This window comes from Apodemus sylvaticus, chromosome 1, assembly GCF_947179515.1.
Source record: "Apodemus sylvaticus chromosome 1, mApoSyl1.1, whole genome shotgun sequence".
NCBI lineage: Eukaryota > Metazoa > Chordata > Mammalia > Rodentia > Muridae > Apodemus > Apodemus sylvaticus.
The window spans coordinates 3,574,832-3,602,810 of record NC_067472.1 but is presented as its reverse complement, the minus strand read 5'-3'; the positions used below and the strand labels follow the sequence as shown (position 1 = coordinate 3,602,810).

Here is a 27,979-nt window from a genome sequence, read left to right as displayed (position 1 = left end):
TCCTTATTATCACATTTGTTTAATAGCTTGTAATTTATAAATGTCTTCTGTATACTTTTTGTGAAATATTAAAAACTTCATAGCATTTGTGAATAGACTTTTATTTCCTCTTTATATACGAAAGGTTGATGCTGGGGCAAGGTAAACATATCTGTCTAAGGTCACATTGTAATTGACAGAACTAGGATTTGAGGATTTGTTCTCCACTTTAATATTATAGAAGCATACGAAAGTAAATAGGCCATTTCATGGCATTTAACAAGTCATGTATACATTATGATATTTGTTAGAACATGCTAAAATCTGATTATATTTTCCTTGTTAAGGATTTATTTGCAAGTTTTATTTCAGTCTTTATTTTTCATGAGGGAAGATTTTGTACTGGGGTCTCACTATGTACCTGAGTTGTTAATTTGCCCGTGAGCTTTCGGTTCCTCCCGCAAGCCTTCTGACTGATGGTTTTAGAGGTGTGCTCCACCTCATAGAGTCAGACTATTATGCATATTACATTTTTAATATGATGAACAGTAGATTCTCTTCATCGGTGTAATCTGCTTTGGTAATATAAGACCTTGTTTAATTCAGTGTGTTGCTTGACTTTGTTTTTTTTTAAAACAGGCCCAGACTGTTCTCTGAATGTCCCTTCTACTGAGTCTTACTGGATTTTGCCTAATGTTAAACCCTTCAGCCCTTCTGTAGGCCGGGCTTCACATAAAGCAGTTTTACATGGGAAATTCATGTGGGTGATTGGAGGATATACTTTTAACTACAGTTCTTTTCAAATGGTTCTGAAGTAAGTATTTATTTTTCGATTTTCATAACAAACTAAGTTCTATTGTTCAAATATATAAATGGCTGTTTCTGAGGTAGTATATATTTGGTAAATTTGACATTATATGCAGTCAGTGCCCAAACCCAATCAATTATTTGTCACTATCCATGGGGGTTTGTTTTCTATAAAAATTTTTATACCTGTCTAGAGTGTTTTAAATAAGTTTTATATTTCACAGGGAAGCCATGTGATTTGCTAAGAAGTCTATGAAAGGAAAGGATTAAGTTAAAAGGGAAGATGAGGGAGGCAATTGGAGGAGTGGAGAAGGGTTTATGTGTGTGTGTGTGTGTGTGTATGTGTGTGTGTCTGTCTGTCTGTCTGTCTGTCATGGGAGGTTCTGAGCAGGCTTTGGCTTACACTGTAGAAGACTCTTAGTGCAACTCAGAGGAGAGTGGGTTAGAGGATTAATGGGCCAACTACATCAAATGCTGGCCATTAGCCAAACCAGGCAGAAGAGCGGTCAAGGAGTTGATCTGAAGATGTTGACCTTCATCAGGTTTGTAGAGTAGTTGGGTTGACAGACTTTCTGGAGTTAGTGAAAGGAACTTGGGAAGACAGCTGAGGAGCAGCAGCCTGCTAGCTTGAAGGGCAGTGAGGTCACAGAGTGGGTTTTGTTTTTGTTTTTTAAATCCCATTTGATACATGTTTGCTGATCTAGTAAGACAAAAGGAAACACAAGTAGACTGGAGTTGTTGGAGTGTTTGGGGATCATGGTGCTAACTGTAGCAGGGTCACTGGTGCTCACCGTAGCAGAGTCGCTGGCCTCCAGCACCGTAGCAGGTTCGCCGGTGCTCACTGTAGCAGGGTCACCGGTGCTCACTGTAGCAGGGTCGCTGGCCTCTGGAAGCAGCACTATCTGCTTCAAGCCCTAGCTGGTTGCTTTGCCAAGCTAAGATCCAAAGTGTGGCTACAGGCAGTTCCAGCTGGAGCTCCCAGCCCTCAAGAGCTTCAGATGCAGTTCAGAACTTCAGTTTATATGCAATAGACTCCAGAAACCACACTTCTGTGTCATAGAATACAAGACTAGCTTACTTTTATAAAATCCTCTATACTAATAGATTTGCAGTTTAAAAGTATTATTAGCAAGCTAGTTATATTTGTGCATAGGAAATACATAGTTCTTGAAAAATTGTTTTTTTTATACACACACAAGCATTAATATTATAAGCAAATGACTGTTGTAAAAAGGGAGGGAATTTTTATCTGTTTCTATGGAAAAATGGATTTTATTTCAATTTGAAAGCAAAGAACTCTCATTATTTATAAGTTATAAGTCCATTGCAATTGCAATCAGACTAATTCTAGCAGTGAATGGCCTACTCAAGTTTATGTTCCTGTTCAAAGTTTTCAAAATGTAGTGTTTTATGTGTATGAGTGTTTGGTTACATGTATGTGTGTACCACATGCATGCCTGCTGCCTGTAGAAGTCAGAAGAGGGATTTTCATCCCCTGGAACTGGAGTTGTAGATGGGTCCTCTGTGAGTACAGGGACTCGTAACCACGGAGGCATCTAGAATTCTGTATATTGTACCAAGCTGAAGTGTTAAACCTTAAGAGCAGATATGCTTTTCCTTTTTTTTCTCCTTGAGACAGTTTCTCTGGTTAGCCCCAGCTCTCCTGTGACTCACTCTGTAGACCAGGCTGGCCTTGAACTCACAGATCTGCCCACCTCTGCCTGTAAGTCCTGGAATTAAAGGCGTGCACTACCACTGCCCAGCTAGAGGAGGTATTTCTCAATTGAAGCTTCATTAACAATTTTGACATGGCCTATAAAATGGTTTGTTATCCGTCCTTCAGGATTTAAAGAGAATCTGGATTCGAGTGAAGAAACACATGCGCACAAATGAAAGGACTGAAGAAGAGTTAGCTTGCTAATATCGTTTGCTTTGTTGTTTTTAGTTACAATTTAGAAAGCAGCATATGGAGTGTAGGTGCTGTGTCAAGGGGCCCTCTTCAGAGATATGGACATTCTCTTGCTCTGTATCAGGTAGGTCTCTTGCTTACAAACATTCTGGTTGTTGTCTTAAGAGTTTGTGTTAAATAGTAGATCTCAGATTTGCTTCAGGCACTCCTTGAGAACGGTAGACCACAAGGGTCTTAGTCAGGGTTTCTATTCCTGTATAAACATGACCAAGAAGCAAGTTGGGGAGGAAGGTGTTTATTCTGCTTACACTTCCACATTGCTGTTCATCACCAAAGGTGTCAGGACTAGAACTCAAGCAGGTCAGGAAGCAGGAGCTGATGCAGAGGCCATGGAGGGATGTTACTTACTGGCTTGCTTCCCCTGGCTTGCTCAGTTTGCTTTCTTATAGAACTCAGGACCACCAGCCCAGGGATGGTACCCTTGCTATCATATATGACTCTTAGAATGGGATTTCTGTTTCTGCAGAGAATTATGATAGAGATGGAACTGCATCTGCACACAGACTTGGAGGTCTCTGTCACCTCTGCAGACGTCTGCTGATCCATAAATGTGGAACATCTTTCCATTTGTATCTTTGTAAATTCCACCTGTGTCTTTATAACTTCGGTTTTGAGCTCTTCTGTACATTGAATCCTAAATACCTTGTACTTTTTGGTGTTCAGCGTAATCGCTTTGCTAACTTTGCTTTTGGATTGTTCATCCCAAGCGTGCAGACAAACACGTGCCTTGTGATCTGACCTGATGCTACAAAGTAACTGAGTTCACTGGCTAGCTCTTCATTTCATAGGATCTTTTATCTATAAGGTGATACAATCTGCTGGTAGAAATTGTCGTCTGGTCTGTTTTACTGGGCCCTTATTAGTTTTTACTTATCTGCCCTAAGTGGACCTTTCAATAGAAATGACAAAGTAGGCATCCTTATCTTATTCTTGGTCTTCAGGGAAATCATCTTACATTTTGCCATTAAGTATAATTTTAGTTTAGTGTTTTCCTTAGATAACATCTATCAAATTGAAGAAAACATATTTTTAGTTTGCTGAAATATAGCAGTCTATACCATTTTTTGCATCACTTATGTGAATCAACTATGAATGAAATTAATTGGATAATCTTTAAGTGTTGAAGGTATGTAGTATTTTCCCACAGCCATAAGTGGTAATGTGGTATGTTTCCCACTTAAAACGTACTTTGTGGGACGTATAGATGCCTGGATTTTTTTTTTTTATGGGTGTGTGTGTGTGACTAGTGCTGGAAAACATTGAATTGTTGAGAGTGAAAAGGACAGTTAATATGGGCGATATAATGAAAATGTAACCATTAGGGATCTAGGTCATTCACATGTTGGGAAGACTGTCCATGGGTGATGTCAGCCTACAGCGCTGCTTTTCTGAACCATACGTTGTAAAACCATCATACCTTAACATTGAGTTTCTGATGTGTTTTAAAACAAAAATATACTTAATAGTGTACATAATGTGAATATTTAAATTAAGATGCATTAATGAAATGTTTGGAACCACAGCTAAGTTTTCTCTTTTGTTACCACTGATGGAGTATGCTGTGAGCAGTTACTAAAATGTAGCCTGTAAATAAAGTCTTACAGAACTGATGCATACTGCCGGGAAGTAACTATCCTGCATGCTAATGTGTGCATTTCCATGCTCAGGAAAACATCTTCATGTACGGAGGCAGAATGGAGACAAGCGATGGCAATGTCACTGATGAACTGTGGGTGTTTAACGTCCGCAGTCAGTCATGGAGCACGAAAACCCCCACTGTCCTTGGACATGGCCAGCAGTACGCCGTGGAGGGACACTCTGCCCACATCATGGAGCTGGACAGTGGAGATGTCGTCATGATTGTGATATTTGGATATTCTGCAATATATGGCTATACAAGCAGCATACAGGAATACCATATCTGTGAGTTTCTTTAAAGATGCAAGCGTTCTTATTTTAATCTTCTAATTATTTGGCCCAAACGGCAAGTTATTTTAGATTGGAATTATAAGGCAATTTATGTTCATAATGGTTTTTTTAATATAATGCTTTTAATTATGCTAAAATGTTGTCCTTTAATATTTGGGTATCTCTCTTAGCTAGATGAGGGGGTGTTATGTGTTCATTTTCAAATATTTTAAGCTATGAGACATTCCAACAGATAGATGGCGCTGTTGCCTTGGGATTTGGCTATGAAACAGAAGCTGAAATTACATGTCTTTGTAGCTTATGAATTCTAGAAGTTTCATTTTTTATATCATGTCTTATTGTTAGGCATCTACTTTAAGGTAGATTCTCAAGGATAAACTGTTGGTTTCTAAAAGAGACTGCTGTTTAGTGTGTGGAGGTGATCTGATTTTTTTCTATTGTTGGTTTTCATTTTTTGTAATTTTTTTCTATTTTTATTTTTAATTTGTCCACAAACATTTTATCTTATAGTTGCTGTTTAAATTTAAGAATCTTCTCATTTCTGGGTCTCTCTCACTAATGATCTCCAGTTCTTGGCTTTTATGTGACCAACATATATGCCCTTATAGCCACAGTGAGACCCACCCTTTGAGGGCCACCTTGATAGTAAGAACACGCGTGTGAGGGAGGTGCCCTTCCCAGTCTCATTCAGACGTGACTCTGCATGCATAGCCAGGACTGCACCACACGTGCACTGGAGTGTGCTGTAGTGGTAACGTCCATGCTGGTTGGTAGCTGATACGTGTATTATCTGGTAGATTTTTATTCTCAGTTTTGAATAATCAGTATGTAGAATGGCAACTGGAGATAAGTGAATTAAAAAATAGCTGTATATTCAATTCCTTATGGCTGGTTCTGATACCAAAACACAATTTCTAAGTGAGTTTATAACAGCATTTTTTTTGTTTGATTTCTGTTTTCTTGGTTGCATAGAAGTGGGATGAATCATGATTTTTAAGTTTTATAGGAATTGTGAGCACTTAAAACATTCTGTGTATTATATCAGTACAAATTCCAATCCTCAACTTTTCTCTCACATTGTGTTTCCTACTAAGATTTACTTATGTGACCGAGGGCATTCGAGCAGTTGGTGTGATGTCCAGGTGTCTGATGTCAGAAAGTTAAAGGGCTTTCACCCTGAAAACTACACAGCAAAGAGCACAAAACAGTGGCCAGATGTTGCTAAAAGACACCAGAGTCATTAAGTTCCCTGACCATGGTCCCGGAGGGCCTTGGTTCTATGATAGCAGCTGCTGGGCTGGAGAGCAGGCAGGCCACGAGCTCCTCAGAGGACCTGAGTTCAGTTCCCAGCAGCCACCAGTCGGTCGTCTGCTGCTACAGGCACAGGAGAATGTCTTCTTTTCCCTTCATATCGCGTACCGGTGTGTCTCTTGGTAGAACCCAACAATATTATGATTGTCAGGAGAATAGGACTTTAGTTTTTAGGACCAGTACAGTCTCAAAGTTTGCTCATTTAGCTTAAGTTTAAGGGTAGTAGTCTGGCTGGAAATATGGCTCGGCAGTTGAGAGTACTGACTGCTCTTCCAGAGGTCCTGAGTTTAATTCCCAGCAACCACACGGTGGCTCACAATCTGTAATGGGATCTGTTGCCCTCTTCTGGTGTGTCTGAAGACAGTGTCAGTGTACTTATATATACATTATAAAAAAATGGTAGTGGTCATGTAATTTCTATCTCTGTTATATCACTAAAATATTCAAAGTTTGTCTCATAAAATATTCAAAGTTTGTCCCTGATATAAATTTGCTGTATATTTTATTTAAGTACTGCTTTTTAATAACATAAGTCCACATAAGTAAAACTTCCCCTATTTTATTTTATGAACAGAAAAAATGGATTTTCTGTGTTTCAGAGCTTATTATGGGACATGCAGGACACAAGATCGCCTCGGCACCCGCTGTGGCATCTTGAGTTGCTAAGTCCGTTAGGCAGCTCTCTCTGCTCATAAGAATGTGCCACGAGAGTTAACGTGCTGTTTTTTTCTCCTTAATGATATCTTGGTTGTATTTTGAACTTTGTCATCTGTTTTTTATCCCCTGCTGTAGCGTCAAACACTTGGCTAGTTCCAGAAACAAGAGGAGCGATTGTGCAAGGCGGCTACGGCCACACAAGCGTGTATGACGAGGTTACCAAGGCCATCTATGTTCACGGGGGCTACAAAGCACTGCCCGGGAACAAGTATGGGCTGGTGGATGACCTCTATAAGTATGAAGTCAACACCAGGACCTGGTGAGTAAGGCTGAGGGGCAGATGGGGGAGGGGCGGGACCTGGTGAGTAAGGCTGAGGGGCAGATGGGGGAGGGGCGGGACCTGGTGAGTAAGGCTGAGGGGCAGATGGGGGAGGGGCGGGACCTGGTGAGTAAGGCTGAGGGGCAGATGGGGGAGGGGCAGGACCTGGTGAGTAAGGCTGAGGGGCAGATGGGGGAGGGGCGGTGAGAATGGCTGCGCAAAGTCGTCACTGGTGTTTTATCATCCACTATATTTTGATAGCATTCCTTCTCCTTCTCCCGATCCTCACAGATCCCCCTCACCTCCTTCCCCTTCAACTTCATGTTCTTTTTCCTCTCTCAGTAAAAAACAAAAACAAAACAAATCAAAACAGACAAAACAACCACCCAAACTCCCAGAAATACCCAAACCAAAAAAAAAAAAAAAACGTCACACACAGGAGGCATGGATTCATTTAGTGTCAGGCAACTCCTCCGGCCGTGGTGTGGGCCTAGGAGTGTGCCTGATGGACCCGGGGTCGCTGGCCTGGAGGAACCTAGCTTCTCGGTTAGGGTGGGAGTTTGTGCTCCCTTCTCCGCCTCCCTGCGGTGTGTCTGGTTTGAGCCTGAGCAGGCTTTGTGCACAGCACAGCCCCGTGAGCTCCTGTGAGCACGAACCCCGTTGTGCTGTGATGATATCTTATGTTTACACAGGAGTGGTGGGTATGGAACGCCACAGAAAAGTTTTTGAACTTTGAAAATCTTAATGGTCACTAGGATTCATGGTCACGCAGCCGATAGTACGAAATAATAAAGTCCCCATGTTGAACTATATAATTTAAAATAATCTCTGATCCCATACAAATACCAAATACATTCATTTTAGATGGGTAATTTTGCTTACCTCCACAAACTGAAGCTTTAGTCCTATTCGTCTGGGATTTGCGCTTATTTGCACTTGAATTTTAACATATTTATTAAATTTACAAAATCGTTTTTTTCATACTTATCATCTGATGTGGATGAAATACAAAGCTTGTTGGGTTAAGTTATACTTTTCATTTTACACAGCTAGCAGCGCTCCCTTAGGCCTGCGGTACTGGCCTTCGTGGGCTCATTTATAAGGATTCTTCTGAGGCACACAGAAGTGTTACTGTCCTCCATGTCCCCACTCCTGCCACGGGGCAGAGAGCATCAGTGGCTTAGTGGCTTCGATGCGTGGTCTGATGCTTGGAATTCTCTTCATGGCTCTTTTTGTTTAATGTATGACCTATTTATAGCCATGACATTCATTTTCTTCTAGAAACACTGATTTTACTTATCTTTTGTATTTATAGTTTTAAAATAAAATTTTTGTTGTACTTGTTTTTCAGAATCTGGGAAATTGGGCTTTTTGTTTTAAGACAATGAACATGTCTTTTGGAGTTGCTTGGGTGGACTTAAGGAAAGTTGTTTATTACATAGAGATTTATTTTTCTTTCACTTTTAAGTCTAAGCCTTACTTTCTGCATTGTCTGAAGAGAATAGGGTTTGTGAGACTGCCTTTGGAAAATGAATAATAATGTTCTTTTACTAAACATGACACAAGAGATTAGGCCCCATAATGAATCAGTTTCCTGAGACTAAGGGCAAGGAAAATTAATACAATTATAGTAAAATTCCCTCAGAATGAAGACAAAGGAAAGGAGGCAACTCTGACTGACAACCGACAGATTTTCTTGATCTATAATCTGTGTGCGTGGTGGGTAGTGCATGTGTCATGTGTGTGTGTTTACTTTCCCTGTGGTAGGCACACATGTTTGCACACATGCACTTATGTGTGCAATTCTGTGGAGAGTTGAAGTTGGATCCAGGGGGTCTTTCTCAAACATCACCGTTTACCTTATTTGTTGAGGAAGCGTCTCTTAGTTCCACACACACTTCCCTTATACAGCTCACCTGGCTAACCTGCTTACTCCAAGGATCCTCTGCCCGTGTTGTGCTGATTATGCCTTTCCAGAGGGCTTCAATGTTGTCATGAAGGTCTGGTGTCATTATAGCTTTGATTAACCTTGTTTAATGAGATAGTTCATGATGTTTTTTTGCATATCTGTAATATCTGACAGTAGGAGCCTGTCTACATTTTCATTGTGTGTGCACTTGCTATATGTATGTGTGTGTGTGTGTGCACTGTTGCCACAATATCAGGGATTTAGATTTTGAAAAGCTATTCACCTGTCAGAGATTTTGGAGACAGTTCAGTTATGTAAGTTTGCTATCAGGTCAACCACATTTAAGTTGATACTGATGACCATACTTATATGTCTACATATTACATGTCTGAACCCCTTCCAACAAATGCTTCATTAAATGGTTATCAAGCTGTTTATTAGGTTAAAAAGAAAACCAAAAAAAAAAAACTACTGACAATTCTTTGAGGAGTTGAAATGTAAAGGAAATGTATTAATAGTGATAATGGTTAGAGAAGTGAGTCAAAAGAGTATCGTTTTTAAGGTTGAAGGAATAATTATGTTTGTAGCCTGACCTAGGACCGATCAAACATGTAAAAAACAGAAATAAAAGGAGCACTTTGAAGAAAGGGAGCACTTTGCTAGAAGAGTGTTTGCAAAAGCAGCAGTAGGAGGGAGCACAGAGGGGGAGTAGACACTTCATGTTCTTAGTGACAGGAGAGTTGGCAGATGATGTGACCACAAATGCAGAAAAGGCCGTAAGGACTTATACAACATTCAGTTCTTTACTTTCTCAGTGAAATAAAAATCATTGGCTGAAAACACAAAGCTAGCTACAGGATGGTTGAGTTGCAGAGATGATATATGGAGTGATCACTTGGGGGGAGGAGGAGGGCTGGGCGAGGGAAGTGAAGGATTATGGGTAGCATCGTGTGGCACTGATGTGAGGAGTTGTAATGTACGATGAGCACAGATCACTCAGCATCTCAGCCCTGTGTCTGAGCATTTGGCTTGAATGAACAACTGTGGTCTCGATGCTCTTAGTTAGCCTGTTAGTCAACATACCCATTTTCCTAATTGAGTTTCTTAGAGTATAAATTCGTGGACTTGGGAATGGTATTACATCCAATTTTACCCAAACTATATTCCAATTTGGATGTCTACTCATTTGCCTTCTAACCTTGATAAATGAGATTCTCACAGCTACATACAGTCTTCCCAAGATTTTATATTATTTCCTTGAATAATTTTGTTGCTACTGATTGTGGGAAATGATGCCTAGGTTTTGTTTTGTTCTGTTTTATTTTGCTATCTATCACCTATCTATCTATCTATCTATCTATCTATCTATCTATCTATCTATCTATCTATCGATCGATCAATCCATCGATGCATTCATCCACCCATCTATTTACATATTGTGTGGACAGTGTGATACTTCCCTGCATGCACATGTGCCTATGCATGTGTTCATGCGTGTATATAGAGGTCAGACATTTGTCTTGAGCTCCTACTTTATTCTCAACCTTACTTTTGAGGCGGGGTCGCTCCCTGAACCTGGAGTTTACTGATTCGGCCAACTAGTCAGCGAGCTCCAAGGATTTGCTCTTCTCCACCCCCCCATCCCCCACCCCCGAGTCACAGGCAGCCCCGTTGCTTCCTGAGAGACAGGCATTTCACTAGTGGGCCATCTGTTGGGTCCTCCAGCTTAGATTTCAATCTGCATTTTCTCCTTTAATAATAACTAATAAATAATAATATTTATTGTCATGTAGTACTTTGTTTAAATTTTGGGCAAATATTCTGCCCATTTTATTATAATTGCCAGATTGTGTATATCTCTTTGCAATATTGGTTTACTTTGTATTTTGCAATCATGCTTTCTCAGAATGTGGATTGCTTTTCTATTATTTTCTTATTATTTGATAAATAGGACTTACATGTACATAGTCAAAGTAAATTTTTTATTAGCTGTGCTTTGTATTTTGCTTAATAACACTATTCTACAATATTTTATATTTTTATAAATAATTTTCAAATTTTTATAACTAGTTTCACAGTTAATTTTCAGTCTAGATAGGTAAGACTGTGAGTGCATGTGTGTATATGTTTGTGTAGTAAGAGCTTCTGTATGTGAGTGTGTCTGTGCAGTATAAGAGCTTGTGTATATGTGTGTGTATGCAGTGCTTGTGTGTGTGTGTGTGTGTGTGTGTGTGTGAGTGCATGCATGTGTGTGTGTTTGTCTGCTCAATACATACTCTCTGGGCATTGGTCACTGACAGTTCAATCCTTTGATTGTCCGTAGTATGGAAAACATTAATAACAAAATTATATCTAGGAGATTAGTATTTTCATGCTCTTCTCAATGCAATCTGTATGTTTTGAACTCACAGTGTGTGTGTGCATGTGTACAGGCCACAGCTTGTGTGTGTGCATGCATGTACAGGCTGCAGTGTACTTATGCAGGGGAGAGAATAGCCTTGGGGAGTTTGTTTTCTCTTCACACTATATGAGTTCCAGGATTGGACTCAGCTTGGCAAGGTGGCAGCAGGCGCCCTTACCCATGGAGCTGTCCCTTTGGACCCTTGTACTGTTTTCCTAAGGCTGCAGTTCCATCTCACCATGAGCCTCGTGCTTTTAAGAAACAGGAATGCAGTTTCTTATGGCTGACACTGAGAATGTGCAATGTCTTAGTTCTGGAGCATGTGCGGCAGAACCGTGATCCTGGCAGAGACCTCAGGAAATGATCTCTGTTTTTCCAGCATTCAATACATCCTGGGCTTTCCTTTCATTTAACTATATCCTTCTAATCTATATTTTTGTCTATGTATGGCTTGCTTTGTAAAGACTCTAGGCAGTGAATGTAAGGTCCGTGTGAATCTAATAGTAATATGACCTCATTTATATAACTTAAATTGTGACTTCATTTTACCTTAGCCACAAAACATTTGCAGAGGCTCCATTTCTAAATGAGGTCAAATTCTGGATTTGAGGGTATATATTATCTTCAGGGAGGGTATTATATATACAATGAATACTGTGTTTTTTTTCTGTTTTTACCTTGATGAAAATAAGACTTATATTTATGTTTTATGTCAGGGTTGCTGATTTTAGTAATTGTCTGTGTCAGTATTTTTAGTTTTTTTCACGGAGGTTGGTTTGGATTCTATATGGATGATGTGAATAGGACCCTTCTGGGTTATAAAGCGTTCAGTTTTGTCTTTTCATGGCCACTGCATCCTCACCTCAGTGAAGAACAGTGAGAAGTGGTGCTTCCTTATCAATCCTCAGACTTAAACATTTTCAGTGTGTCTCCAGTAAGAGCTGTGTGTGCATGGGTTTTGTAGAAACCATTATTACAGAGGTTTAGTAAACTATCCTGATAATGCCCACGCTACAGAAGAATGAAATTAGAAGCATATCTATTACTTTGTACAAAAATCAACTTCAAACAGATCTAAGACTTCAATGTGGAACTTGAAACACTGAAATTGCTGAAAGGAGACCACAGGTGTAGGAAAGATTCTCTGAACGGGGCTCCATTAGCTCCGGAATCACAGCCAACAGTCAACAAATGGGACCTAGTAAAACTAAAACACTTCTCCACAGTAAGGCAAACAATCAACCATGTGGAGAGGAAAGCCTGTGGCATAGGAGAGAATCTACCAGCTATAAATCTAATAGAGGATTAATCCCAGAATATACAAAGTATGAAGAAACGAAAAAAATCAATACAAAAACCAATTAAAAATTGTCTGTGGATCTAAAGATAATTCCTAAAATAATTAAAAATGGCTAAGTTAAGAAGTGTTTAGTGTCCTCGCAGCTAGGGCCATGCGTATAATACTTGCTCTGAGATTTCATCTCACCTTGGCCAGAATGGCTACAATCAAGATAACTCACGACAGCACATATCAGTGAGGTTTCAGGAAAATGGGAACCTCATTCACTGTTGGGGGAGTGCCAACTGGGGCAGTTACTTTAGAAAGCTATTCAGCAAACCATCCAAGCCCTAAAATCAAGTCTACCCTGAGACCCAGCTCTGCTCCTCCTTGTTAAATCCCTGAAGGACCTGACGTCTTACTCCACAGACCCTTCCTCAGATGTGCCCACTGCTGCTCTATGCGCAATAGCTAGTAAGTAGGAACAGCCTACACATTCTCCAACTAACGAACAGATAGTGGAAGTTCGTACACAGTGAAATTCTATTTAGTTGTAGAGGAAAATTAAATCACTACATGTGCAGGTAAGTGGATAGAATTAGACAATAATTACACAGAACAGAATGAGGTAACATAGAGCCACAAAGACAAATGATACATGTTCTTTCTCATTTGTGGATCCTAGCTCCAAGACTTCAGATATCAGTGTTTAACCCAGAGTCACTGTAGAAACCAGGAAAGTGGAAAGGGGCCTCGAGGGTGGAGGAAGTGCTCTAGAGAAGAGGGGAAAGGACATGGGTGCTCTGGAGGGTGTGTGAATGTATGCATATGTGTATGTGTGTATGTATGTGTATGTCAATATATTCGTGTGTGTAAGTGCTTATGTGTATGTGAGTATGTGTGTGTATATATATGTGTGTGTATGTGTATATGCGTGTATATATAAGTGTATGTATATGTATGTATATATGTGTGTGTGTGTGTGTGTAGTATTTAAATGAAGTTACATCACTTGGGGTGATATGATTTCCCCCAAGAGACAGACTATCTAACAAAAACCAGGCATGGGTCACCTCTCTTCTCCTTGTTGGTCAGGGAGTCCAAGAGACTCTCAAAACCACATAGGATATTGTCGTTGTCCCTGATTTCCTCTGTGAACTAGGGTGAGTCCTTGCAGTTAAGGCGCTACAACTTCGGACTTAGAGGTATCAGCTGGTAGTATCCTGGAAGACTCCTTGAAGACTAGCTTTCATGGTAACCAAAGTTGCTGTGTAAGCTACCATGGGAAGAAAGTCAGTAGTCCTACCCAGTTGTAAAGACTATGGACCACAACGCCCAGCTGTCCAGTACAACCCCAATAATGTGACAGTGACACACATATTTTGGGGAGGGGGTAACCAGCAGCTAATTGGATTTGAGGCCCACTCAATAGGAAGGAATAAATCCCTGGTATTGTAATCCTTACCACCAACCCCTTGCTGGAGCTCAAAGGAGAATCTACTACCACCATTCTCCTAACCTTATAATTTCTAACTTTATTCTACAAACCTACCCTTATACCTACGGATAAATGTAGCTCTCACCCCTCATCAAAGAAGCACACGCACCCCAACAAGGCCACACCACCTAATCCTTCCAAATAGTGCCACCCCATGATGACCAGGCATTCAAATATATGAGCGTTGGGGGCTATTCCTATTTAGACTACCACAGAGACCACTGCAGAAATCAACAACTAGTCAAAATTAGGAGAACAATATACAGTGTGGTGCCCAGCCACAACTGATGCATCACAATACAACCCTTACACCCACGGTTTAGAGACAGGGGCAGAAAGATTAATAGCCAGAGGACCAGGATGTCTGCTGTGAGACTGTGACATCTATAATGGCAGAGAAGTTGCACGATAAGAAATCTTACAGAGCCTTGCCTATGGATGAAGAACTACAGGCAGTTAATGGCTGCTGAGAGAGGGATTGTCTTCCCCAAAAATGAGCTACCTGACTGGTTATCCAGTCCCAAGAAGCCAGCCTTAAAACACACATACACACAAACAACACCACAGGAACTCATAAGATCGTGTGTATGCACAGAAGTGGGATCTGTGTGCATTATGTGAAATTTCAAAATAACTAATAAAAATATTGGGAAATATGTTGGGACCTCATCAATAGCATTACTTTCTTAAAAGAAAAAATAGAAATTATTCATATATGGGGCAGTACACTTTTTGTTGTTTCATTTCTTTGTATGATTTGGAAACCATTCTTTTGGGGTTTTTTTGTTGCAATGTTTTTATGTGATAGTATTTTGTTGCAAAACTTCTTATGGCAGGCAGTTCCTGGCTTGTACTTTTATTCTTTGAGCATGACCTAAATTAACTAAGACCTCATCAATAGCATTATTGTTTTTTGTTTTTTTATTTTTTGAATTTGTTTTTTTTTTTTGATACAGGGTTTCTCTGTATAGCCCTGGCTGTCCTGGAACTCACTGTGTAGACCAGGCTGGCCTCGAATTCAGAAATCCGCCTACCTCTGCCTCCCAGAGTGCTGGGACTACAGGCGTGCGCCACCACCGCCTGGCTTACTAGCATTATCTTTCATAAAAGAAAAAATAGAAGTTAAGGCCTCAGCAATTTAATTTTCATGATTTGTGCTTTTTGGTGCTTCTAAAGAATTCATCAAACCAGCTTCCTAGATTTTCTCCCTTGTTATCCTCTAGGTGTTTATCATAGTCTGCTCGTATGTTTATGTAGCAGTAAATTGTTAATCTGCTCTGGACTCCCGCCTGCAGCTGCAAGCGCGCGCGTGTGTACACACACACACACACACACACACACACACACACACACATTGCTTTTTTTTTTTTAATATGCCTTAAGCAGTACAATGGCTGGGCCGCTTCCTAACTCCATGCGGCTAACACACACTCCCTTCCGATGTTTCTGAGTTATCATTTTATAAAATCTATATCTTATCTTTGCTGCCCATGCTGGGCAGCCCTCCTGGAGCTGCTTCCCCATGCACCTACCTGTCGGCGGGTTCTCCCTCCTGCACCTTTTCCTGCGGGGTCCATTTCCTAGGTCCTCCTCAAGGCTGAATCTCCTCTTCCTCTGTCCCTGCCCAGGGGTCCTAAAATCCCGCCTCTGTCTCCCTACCCAGCCATTGGCTGCCAGTAACTTTATTCACCAATGAGAGCCAACTAGGGGCGGGACCCTCAGCGTCTGACCCCGCACATTCTCGTGTGATTGTGGGAGCTGAAGTAACACAAATAGCCTTAGAACCAACCCCAACATGTCTACTATTTATTCTACATTAATTTTTCATCAGTGTAACATATATGTATGTGGTATGTATATGTGCCTGCATGCTTTTCATGCATGTATGTGTGTGTGCGCGCACACGTGTGTATGTGTACGTGCGTGTGTTTATGCCTGCAATCTGAGGTTGACTTACTTCATGAATTGTTCTCTTTTGTGCACCATGGAATATTTCGAGACACGATCTGTTGCTGAACCCGGAGCTCGCCGTTTTGCCCCTTTTAGCTAGGCGATTCTAGAGTGCTCTGCTTCTGCCTTGGCATCGCAGTGCCGGGTGGGCTCTCCCACCGGCTTTTATATGGGTTCTGGAGTCTGAAGTCTTGTCTCCACATTGGCAGGGCGCGTTCTTTACTCTGAACGTGTTCAACAGCGTCTTCAGTATGGGTCCAAATTCTTTCTAAATCTGTGTTTACGATGTTCAGTTACTGCCGTAGAGCTTCTTGGGTATACTATCTTCTCGTCATGCAACAATTTTTGCTTCTTTGTCAAACGTCAGTCGGATATGCCTGTGCTGGTCCGTCTCCGGCCTCTGCAGTGCATTCTGTTATTCCTCCGTACTTTTTTCAGTAACAGATTGCTTCGGTTACTGTGGATCATAGAAAACGTTGAGTGCAGGAGCAACGAGTCCTTTGGCTTTATTCAGTATTTTTTCTTAAATATTAATTTAATGTTCTTAAATATTTATTTCATTTAAGTTTGAGTGCCTGAATCTGTGCCTGTGCACAACACGTGCCCAACAGATGAGGCATCAGATACCCTGGAACTGGAGTTATAAACTGGTGTGAGCCACCGTATGGATTCTGGGACCTGAGCCTGGATGCTCTGCAAGCCACTAAGTGCTCTTCACTGCTGAGAGGTCTCTTCGGCCTCTGACATCGTCTAACTTAAGCTTTTACCTAGCCATGTAAATCTTACCGTCTGTCTGCGCTGTCCATAATTTAGATAGTTTACTGGGATTTTGATTGACAATTGCTTGAATCTCCAAATCAGCGTAAGAACTGACAGTTGATATTATTAGTCTTTACATTCGTGTGCATGTAGTATCTCTCTATTCATTTAGAGACTTTTATTTTACTTTTATTTATTTGTTTACACATTGTTTTGAGGTAGGGTTTAAGTAGGCTACCTGGAGCCTGCTATGTAGATCAGGCTGGCCTCAAATTCAGAGAATCATGTTCCTCTGCCTCCCTTGAGCTTTCTTAAAATCAGAATTTTGTAGTCTTTTTCTTAAATCTTATATATTTATATATACATATATAACATTATATGAAGTATACATTTTATTTTATATATTTATATATGCACATATAAAAATGTTAATATATTTGTACTATATATTTATTGTAGAATATATATTATATGTAGTATACATATTACATATATTTGTAGTATATGTATTTGGTATAGTATATATAGTGTATATATATTAACATGTATATATATATACATGTTAATATACATATGTATGTATTCATTTCCCTGGGGAGACCTTCAGAGATTTCTGTTTCATCTGTCTTTTTTTTCTCCTGGAACTGCTGTATTGTTGGTTAGGAATTGTAGGTGCGTGGCTCAGTGACCTGATTCCCCTTGGTGCGGTACTGTTGCTTTATACACTTGCAGTACTTGAGGTAGGAGGCTAGTGCCTTTTAAGCTTGACTCTCTGGCATCGAACTTACTAAGGCAGGATCAACATTCTTTGGCTCCACTTTAACCTCATAAGCGTGGTTATTAACTCCCACCTCTGCTGAGGGCCGAGTATGGATAATCACCCAGATTTCTCTGACTTTTTCCTGGAATAGAACTTAGAAGGAATGGGGAGCGTGAGATTTGTGGTGGTCTGATACTTTCAGCAACATACGGTTGTCCTGACGTAGGAACCAAGGGATGAGACCCTTTGTTCCCCAGCTCTGCTCCTCAGGGTTAGAGATCTGCCCTTGTGACCTGGTATCGGACAATGGTGAGGAGATACTGGGAAGAGAGAGTAGCATGTCTGGTTTAGTACACGGTTGCTTGTTTCCTTTTCTCCTTACCCTGGAAGAGGGGCCTGAACTTGCGAGCCCTATGACTGAGTGCTCTTTTCTTAGCCACACTCCTGTTCTGCTGTCTTAGACGCCTAAGTCGCTGGCATCACAGGCCTGTGCTACCTGGTCAGAATCAGTGTTGACATTCCTAACCCAAGCTTAGCAGACATTCTTGAGTAAGTGTATAATGTGGCTCTTCATAGAGTTTTAAGAGATCGTAAATTTTCTGAGACCTTAAAACTATTTTGTATTAATTAAGGTTCTTTTCCTGGAAGGCCATGGAACCCTTCCCATTGTCACTCCGGGAGTCCGTCTCAGTCTTCAAGCCTTACATGATATTAAAAAACATGGTTTTAGAGACTAGATACAAACCAATGATTTTATACGTGTTTACTGTGTTTATATTTTTATCATAATTATCATGAAGTATTAATTTATATTACTGTTCATCGTTATATATTGGCATATTCAGAGATATTTATAATTCTGAGCATATATTTATGAACTTTATGTAAATTTTACTGTTTCTGAAAAACATTTCAGAGGATTTATTTTTTAAGTGTGTGTATTTGTGCATGAGCACAGGTGCATGTAAGGATGGGGGCATGTGAGAACAGGTGCGTGTGAGCTCAGGTGCATGTGAGCACAGGTGTGTGTGTGAGCACAGATGTGTGTGTGAGCACAGGTTCATGTGAGCACAGGTATGTGTGAGCAGAAGTGCATGTGAGCACAGGTGTGTGTGAGCACAGGTGCACAGGGGCACAGGTGAATGTGAGCACAGGTATGTGTGAACACAGGTGTGTGTGAGCACAGGTGAGTGTGAACACAGATGCATGTGAACACAGGTGTGTGTGAGCAGAAGTGCGTGTGAGCAGAGGTGTGTGTGAGCACAGGTGTGTGTGAGCACAGGTACACACGAGTGAGCACAGGTGCACATGAGCACAGGTGTGTGTGAACACAGGTGCACATGAGCATAGGTGTGTGTGAGCACAGCTGCACACGAGTGAACACAGGTGTACATGAGCACAAGTGTGTGTGAGCACAGGTGTGTTTGAGCACAGGCCTGTGTGAGCACAGGTGTGTTTGAGCACAGGCGCACATGAGTGAGCACAGGTGCTTGTGGAGGCCAGAGTTTCCTATGCTCCAGGAGTATCTATGCCTGGCCTTGAAGTATTCCTAACTGCTGTGCCCTCTCTCTATCCCCTATGTGCAGTTTTCAATTACTCACGCATCTAAACAGAAATTAAGTACAACCCATATGAAAGTAAACTAGAGCTGGTCATTGAAATAAAAATAGTAATGTTTCAATCCAGGTTCTGATTATTTGGTAATGTTCATCTTATGGAAATTCATTGAGCTTTTGATTTATGGTATCTGCACCTTTGTGTATAAATTTTAATTAAAGATAAAGGTTCATTAAGGGGTTCTTATCAATTTTATAATTTTAACCCAATGTACTTTGGACTAAATTTATTATACTTAACTTTTTTGCTTGTCTTAGTATGAAAAAGTCATGGTGTTTTGGTTCCTTCCTTTGAGGTAGACTGGTTTCCTGCCTTCAAAAGTGAAAAAATTCAAAATATAAGTTATTAATATTAAGAATTCAATCTATATTGTGCTTCCTCAAAGCATCTTGAGATATTGAGATTCTACAAATATTCTTTTAAGTTATCGAAGCTTTGAAGTTATTTACAAGTTGTTAAAACATGTATTTTCCCCTTATAATTCCCAGAAAAAAAATTTAGATACAAAGTCAATATTTTATTTATAAAATCGGGGAAGTCTCTTTATCCTTTGTAATACATCTTTAAATTTTATTCTGTAGGACTGTTTTGAAAGAAAGTGGGTTTGCCAGATACCTTCATTCAGCTGTTCTTATCAGTGGAGCTATGCTTGTTTTTGGAGGAAATACCCATAATGACACTTCCTTGAGTAACGGTGCAAAGTGTTTTTCTGCCGATTTCCTGGCATATGACATAGGTATGTATCTGTTAGGACCATACAAAGAGGAAAATACTAGAAAATTTTCTCAAATAGATTGACAGCATGCCTCTGTGTCATTTTAGAGATCAGCTTAGTGGCAGACTGTGAATTGGGGTTTTCTCTAATTTCAGCACACAGCGGTCATACAGAGCCTAGACGAGATGTGTTGGAATGGGTTAGTATCAGAGACAAAGAAGAGAATTATAGGAGCGGGTGACCTTTTGACCTTTAGAAGCATTTTACTGCTCTGTCCTCATTTGAAAGCTATAAGCCTCTTGTGTCTTACACTACAGCAGTTTCAGTGATGGATAGATATGTAATACCATCAAACTATGAAAATTAAGACAGTAAGAATCCAAACACCTTATATTGAGCAGGGAAGAGCAAAACTTAGTTTATGTCAACTATACTGACTATATCTACTGAGTATGGGAGGGAAGTTCATTGAAAGGAATGTGGAAAAAGAGATAATGAAATAGCATGAGGAGACAGAGTGAATCCAGGACGTGCCTTCGAGGGCGACAGGCTGAGTGAGGCCTTCAGGAGAGCAGCAGTAAGCACTGAGGCACTCACGTGGCCGTTATGCCGTGTTCTTGTTGATTCTGTGTGTGGGAGGATGCACTCACTGAAATTCTACATCTAACTCTCCAGTCCATCACGGCAGCGAAAGTATTGCTTCTGTATGTGTCATGCTATCGCTGAAAGGTGGCTGGTACTTAAAATATATTTGGCGGTGCACAAGAGCGCCTTTTATTGATGTTGCAAATGAAGTGCTATATCAAATTCGAAGCGATTCGCTCAGTGTGTAAGAATGAAGGGGGCTAATTAGATGTAACTCGGGTTTACTCCTTAACATCATAAAGGCACGCCATCTCCTCTGTTAGATTATTTCATGTGGCCACATAGGAAAGAGCATTTGACAATTAATAGCGCTTTGGTCTTGATGCTATTATAAGTTTGCTAGGAGAAGTGGCCATTAATAACATTAGGGATGCTAAGTGAGTTTGTGATTATTCAGCCTTAAATAAGGAAAATGTTACTTCTGAAATAACAATAAAAGTGGTTCCTTATGAGGAGCATGGGATGGTTCCAGCTTTTAGAAAGCTCCTAAATTATTGTCTGAGATTCAGAACAAAGCAGGATGATTGGGCAGTGATTCCTGCTGGCAGTGAGTGATGTCTTTTACCTGTGGGTGACATGGTGAGCTTGTCTTTCTGGAAGAAAATTAAACTTTTATTTATTTAATTTTGTTCATGCATATTCCTTCTGTGAAGTTTTTTTTTTTTAAAGTAACAGAATAGGGTGTCATTGCTACTGTTAAAAATCCACAAAGTGGGATTTAAAATTTTTACATTAAAGTTTTTCAGTGAGCTTCTACAGTGCTTGTAATTTAATGAACTGTATAAGATGGAGCTGTTTTGTGAGCGATATATTGAGAGCCCATTTTTATTCTTCTGTATTATTGAAGATTACATTTCAGTTCTATGTGTCAGAAAAGCTTGCAGAGGTTAAAAAGAAACCAACAGGCTTCATTTTGTTTCAGAAAGAAACAGGAAGAAAGGTCAGAATATCAGCATTCTTTTAAGTTCTGAGTGCTAAATACTGTCAGAGGGTGTGTATACAAAGACTGAAGCCTCTAAAGGTCTGCGACAGTGTCACTCACACAGCTGTCAGGCAGGAGTGGCGGGGACTCTTCTGAGGAGCACAGCGGCCATCATTCTAAGACCTGTATCCGTCTGCATGACTAGGCCACACTGATGATGGGTCAGGTCCAGTACTTGTTCCTAATGTTCTGTACGGTATCAGATAACTTGGACTTAGTGTTTATTTCTTAATGCTCTGGATGGATGGAAGCAAATATTCTTCTCCTAGGCAACATTTTATTATTTTTCACATGAAAGAAAATCTATTTCAAAGTAGTTATTATTCATTGGAAGCAAAAATCGGCATTATAATGAACCAAATAGAAAACGTATTTTAAAAGCATGTTTTCTTACCTGTATAAGGAGTATTCCTTATATGTCATGTTTAAATGAGATGCATCTGAGATGGTATATGAGTTTTAAACAAATTGATGCCAATTTTATACTAATTTTTCGTTCTTCTAAGATTCACCTTTTCAATCTATACCAGTATAAATTTTACATACTGAAATCACTAATCTTTGGAAGTATAACTTTTTCTTCTGTGCGTTAGATTGTGTATGGTATTTAATCAGTATATGCTGCTGATTTTCAAAATGCTAGTCTGCAGCCTGTTGTTCCTTGGAAAGGATGTTGGGAAAATCAAAACCACGTGTATATAACCCAGTTGTTAGTCAGTGGAGAGCTGTCTTTTCCAGAAGTGACTGAAGGGATGGGAGGTGGTTCAGTGGTTAATGGAACAGGCATTGCAGATGGCTCAAGCCCCAGTCCCAGCACCCACACTTGGTGGCTCACACCTGCCTGTAGCTGCAGCTGCAGAGGATCTGATGATCAGAGCATCATATGTCCTATGGCCAACCTCAGTCAACTGCACATTCCCCTCCCAACCACACACAGTATTAATGTAAAACAAAAATCTTTGAAAAGTGACGGGAGGATGGAGAGTGGGACTGGTCAAGAGTGACAGGGGCCCCGGGTTTGGGTTGCCTGTGTTGGGTGGCTCACTCCTGCCTGTAACTCTTGTTCCAGAGGGATCCACCTATGCGCTCTAGCCTCAGTTGCCACTGGCATGCATGTGTGTATATTCATCCGCATAGACATCATACTAAAGAATTAAATAAAAAGTGACTGAAATACACCTAATAATACCCAGAGCCATGACCTTGGTCAGCTGTTAGCAGGGCACATTACTTGATGTTTTAGTTGCAAACCTACCTTGAACTCAGATTTTAGAATCTGAAGTTTTTTTTTATTAGTCCTTTTGTTATTTATTTTTAGTGATAGATAGCGTTGCCCTCAGAAAGCTCCAAGGGTGCCATTTTTCAAGATCAAAATTATGTAATGTTTTTCATGGTAAAGATAGGTTCCTTTTCAGAATTTAGGTAAAAGTCTGGAACAAAATGAAAAACAATAATTAATTTTTAATTTTCATAAAGGTGATAGATGAAGGTGCGGACCCCAAGTTAGGTGATTTGGGGACCAGGCAGAGATGCAGGGTTCCTATAACACTGTCTGGCGTATGGCCGGAAACAGAAACTCCGTCGCACTGAGTTAGTGATGGTTTCGAGCGTGAATTCTCAGAACACAATGGTTTCATGTATGGCTTTAATTCCTTGGTAGTGATTACAAAAAAATGTTAAAAAGGGAAGACAAGTCCATATTTTCAGCAGTAACATTTTAATTGGAATTGGTGAAATAATGATGTATACTTTAATTGTTTTATTATTCAGCAGAGTTAACGTCACTTACCTAGTTTATGAGGCATAACAAACGTGATTTTGTACAACCCTACGGAGTGTTATATATGAATCATGTAGAATGGATACAGCCCTGTAAGCCATAATTTCACGATAAAATCATAAATGCAAATTAAATAATCTACCTATTTATTTTTCGTTGGAACATTCCAGCAAAGTTCTGCAAATTCCATCTGGCTTGCTCTTTGTGCTTAAATTTATTTTCATTTCCTGGAGGTTTTATTAGTCAATATTTTCTAATTATTTATACCATATTTCCGTGGCTTATGTCTCGCTGAGCCCGCCACCTGAAAGAGCCAGTTTGTTCCTTTTCAGGTCAAGACAACCCTTGAGCCTTTCACACCACCTCCTGAGTCAGCCCACGAATTTTTTTTTTTTAAGTTGCTTTGCATCCTCGGCTGAAGTGTTATCTTTCTCTCTGGTATTTGATAAGGGAAACAAAAGTCGGTACAGCAGCTGCTGTACCTGCTGCTTCCTCCTCTTCCCTCTTCCTTTCCATCCACCCTCTTAAAAAATCCAAATAAAGAAGAGAAAATGCTAACTGTCCGTTTGTCCAAGTGCACAGCTGGGTTTCTCTAACCTTCCCCACAGTGCTTGGCTCTGTACAGGCTTCATAGCATAGACTTTCCTTGTCTCTGGTGTGTAGTGCAATGCGCACTTCTGGAGGGAAAAAGAGCCTGCCAGCTCGCTGTCACTAAACCTAGACACAGGAGTTGTAAAATGGTTTATTCTACATCTGAAGTAAAGTCTTAATTTAGAGATTATAATCCACCACTACACTACCCCCATCTCCCTGCGCTGCTCTAACAGGAAAGTTTTGAACAGTCTTTTAGTTGGGAAGGGGCTTATCCATTTATCCACATAACAGACACCAGCAGTAGCCGTCAGTGGATTTGATTACACTCTACGGCGTATTTGCAATTTACAGTGACTCACCCTCAAATGACCACGAAGTGGTGGAGCCAAGATGGAAAGTCAAGGAGTGAAGTAAATGATATATGGACAGCGGATTCCATTTCTCCTAACTTCTGCGAGCAGTTTGAGAGACTTTGTGCTTTGCCTGTGGGATATTAATGCTCTCTCTCTCTCTCTCTCTCTCTCTCTCTCTCTCTCTCGATCTCATTTATAGTTTAGGCTCTCTTGTACACAATTGTTGTCCAGGTTATCTTGTGTGAACCCTTGTTGCACAGGCTGTCCTGTGCGCTGTCAGAAACACAGTTTCCTCTTACCAGAGTGGTCATGTCACACACAGGTCCTGGGTGCTAGTGTTAGAGGTGTGAGCCACTATTCCTGGCCAGAGATTGTTTTAAATATGAAAATTAAAAAATAAGTATTCTAAAAAGAAAGATTCCATCCTAAAAATGGAATCTAGTGTTTCAAAATTGCACAACATAGGACTTACTCTAGAAATAAAATTATGATTATCAAGAAATTTATACATACAACTTCTTATATGAGGACCACTGAAGCCAATAGGGAATATAATTTTTTGTTGTTGTTTCTAAAACACATGAAATCACCTCACTCTTAAAACTGACAGAAAGCACAGTACTTAAAACAACTGTGACTTTTTATTTTATGTGTACAAGTGTTTTGCCTGCATGTATGTCAGTACACCTCTGTGAGTCTGGATGCCCCGGGATGGGAGTTACAGACAGTTGTGAGCTGCCATGTGGGTGCTGGGAATCGAACCAGGTCCCTTTAGAAGAGCAGGCAGTGCTCTTAAAGCTGAGCATCTCCCAGCCCCGAGAATATTAAATATTTTGAGTAGTTTAGAGTACTTACAGAATACTTACAGAATTATGAATGCATGCTGTCATCAAAACCATGGGAATTTGTAGAAAAATTAGTCAACCAATGAGTTCTTACCTGGCTTGTTTTCTACATAATCAGTAAATTAAATTAATGTTAAAATTTCACCTAAAGTTCTTCAAATAAATATATAAGTATCTCTCTAGATCTATATCTAGAACTATATAGATCTAGATATAGATATCTCTATATATAGAAATATATATATTTACCAAGATATCTCTATCTATCTATCTATCTATCTATCTATCTATCTATCTATCTATATTTTGATAAATAGTTCTGACAGTGCAGGATGTTAAAATTTCAGTTTGAGACCATTAGCTTTAACTTTTGATCATCTGTGTATTTAGCGTTTGGTTTGGACACTAAACGCCTTTCAGCAGAGTGTTTAAAAATGTGCTCTGAAGAATGTGTTTCACTCTTCTCTTTATCATGTTGCTGTTGAATGCATTTCTCTCAATTTAAAGATGTCAATTCTGTGTAAAACTCATTTTGAATTGTGTAGGCTTAAATTGATTATGAAGAGATACTAACTGGTCTATTCTAGAAGTTTATTTTCTTCTTGGAAGAAAATATATGTTTAGATTGCACCCAAAGAGAATGATAATATAATAGACTTTACAGTGTAAGAATCTGAGGAGACCACATGTAAGCAAACGATTTTAATCAAATAAATGATCTGAAATGAAATGTCGATTATTAATACATTCTGTCTGTACTAAAATATTTGTCAAGCTGGCAGTTCTGCATTTGTATTTTTATCTGGGCTCACCATACAGTTAACGCTGTAAGGTGTGGAGGCATGGTGGTGTAGCCATGCTGAGTGAGAGGGCGGGGCTACCTGCATATGTGGGGTACTTGGTCCCTGTAGTCTTGATCATTTTTATTTTTCATTTTATCTTATTGATGATGCTATCAACTCATGATGGGAGGTTCTGGCTTTATGGTCATTTGTTAATCTGTGTCCTGCGCTGTCTGTGGTGTAGCAAGGATTAAGTGCTGTAAGTTTCCACTGCTGAAGGCATGGCTGTGCACATGAGGTGTGCACATGTGGTGTGCACGTGAGGATCCAGTCTCTATTGGGCTTCTCAAATGAGCCTGTTACAAATCCCACAGGCTACTCTCTTCAGCAGTGATGTCACCAGTTGCTGGAATGATTGCTGGGTCACATGACCTAACTGAGGTGCAGCTTGTCTGCAGTGCTGACTGGCCCTTAGCAGATCTGCTTTCTTGCCCAGTCACTGAGTCAGAGCCCATGCTTTTGCTGTCTTCTTACCAGAAGTGTGGCCTGGCATACGATTCCTGAATGTTGAATATGCTGCCACCAGAACTCAGAGAAACCTGGTGTGACAGCGAAATAATTGTTTCTTTTCTTTTAAATTTTAATAGGATGGCATATTGTTCTTGGCCATTGCACCCTTATGTAATTTAACAATATGGAAAGCCTGAATTTTCTTATTGAGACCTTGAAGACCATGTGTAAGTCACCCCACTTCCAAGAAAATAATGATGTCTCAAAATCCTTCTAACAGGAAATTTCAGATACACATAAACCAAATAACTGAAAGACAAAAGTTTTCTAACGAATCTTAAGCATGCTGCTTACTTTCCAGTAGATCTAATTCTTCATTTATAACACAAGATAATTCTGTAGTAAACCTCACTGAATTCCTGTAAAAACTTTTCAAGTTATGTAGGCAAGCATCACTTTGAAAGCGATTTTATATAATTTTATATTGGTAAATACACATTATGTACACATTTCTTAAATTAACCATGACACATAAAATTGGCAGTCTGTTATGCATGGGTCTTTGTTATAGATTTAAAAAAATGTAACCTCCAGGATTGGGGTGATGGCTTAGGAGGCAAAGTGTAAGCTCGGGGTCCTGAGCTTGAATTTCCAGGACCCATCTGTGATCCCAGTGTGGCTCAGGTGAGTCCCACAGTGCCTGACTGGCTTCCTCAGGGCATGCCACCAAACAGCAGAGAAAAAACCCTGTCTAAATAAACTGCGAACACATACATGTTCATGTGCATACACACATTCATACACAGTACACATGTGCACATTCACACACACACACACACACACACACACAGACACTTGTAATCTACAGAGCATTGACTTGTAGGAGTGCTGATAGGCCTCACGTGGATACTGTTTCTATGGATAAAGCAAAAACACTTAAATAAATTTTTTTGGTTTTTATTCCCTCAGAGTAACAGACAGCTCTTTTGGTCAGAGCTTTACAGACTAAACAGTACGCTCCTTTTTGGTTCTATTTGTGCTCTTGGAATATTCTTTGGGAAATATAAGTTGGGATGTATTTGTTTGCTTTCATTATCCCAGCTTCAGTTTAGGAACTATGATTTTGGTTTTTATAAATCCTTTGATCATTATTAGTAAGAATATTGAGTTAAAACTCTCTACCGTTTGTGTTAGAGGCACGATTCTATGGGTTAGAAAATATGTAACTTATTATAATTTTAACCTTTACAATTAGCTCTATGTACTTACTATTTCTGTGGATTTCTAAGGTTAATAAAATAATATTTTCAAAACCTTAATACAATTAAACTAAATACCAGCACCTGCTTTTGAGAAGATATGCTTAGAAAATGAGAGGTAATAAAATTTCCTAAGCCTTTCCCCCAGGTGCTGGACACCAAGTCCTTTGAAATCTTAACGGTTGTGTTTATGTGTGATAGTTTTAATGTTGTATTGAGATGGTAAATTTTAATCTATTTTCATTTTTGTGAGAATTTTGTTCATGGAAATCGAATTCGCATCATTCCTCCCCTCCCTCAGCTGCTGTGTCCCTCCCACCTCCTCCTCAAATATAGTTTGTCTTTAGCCATTTTCTCTCCATATCCTGTA

At 39.9% G+C, this 27,979-nt stretch overlaps 1 protein-coding gene across 3 annotated transcripts in view; it reads left to right on the top strand.

The window, feature by feature from the left end:
- Atrnl1 (attractin like 1) overlaps nucleotides 1-27,979 on the top strand; it is a 531,270-nt gene that overhangs the window by 38,580 nt on the left and 464,711 nt on the right. For 2 of the 3 annotated variants that reach the window (XM_052182687.1, XM_052182678.1), the window contains exons 6-10: nucleotides 619-793; nucleotides 2,732-2,819; nucleotides 4,423-4,678; nucleotides 6,788-6,971; nucleotides 19,726-19,880. In XM_052182687.1, the coding sequence (XP_052038647.1) occupies nucleotides 619-793; nucleotides 2,732-2,819; nucleotides 4,423-4,678; nucleotides 6,788-6,971; nucleotides 19,726-19,880 (858 nt within the window). The remainder of the gene's footprint in view (nucleotides 1-618; nucleotides 794-2,731; nucleotides 2,820-4,422; nucleotides 4,679-6,787; nucleotides 6,972-19,725; nucleotides 19,881-27,979) is intronic. The other variant, XM_052182695.1, reaches the window with a different exon arrangement.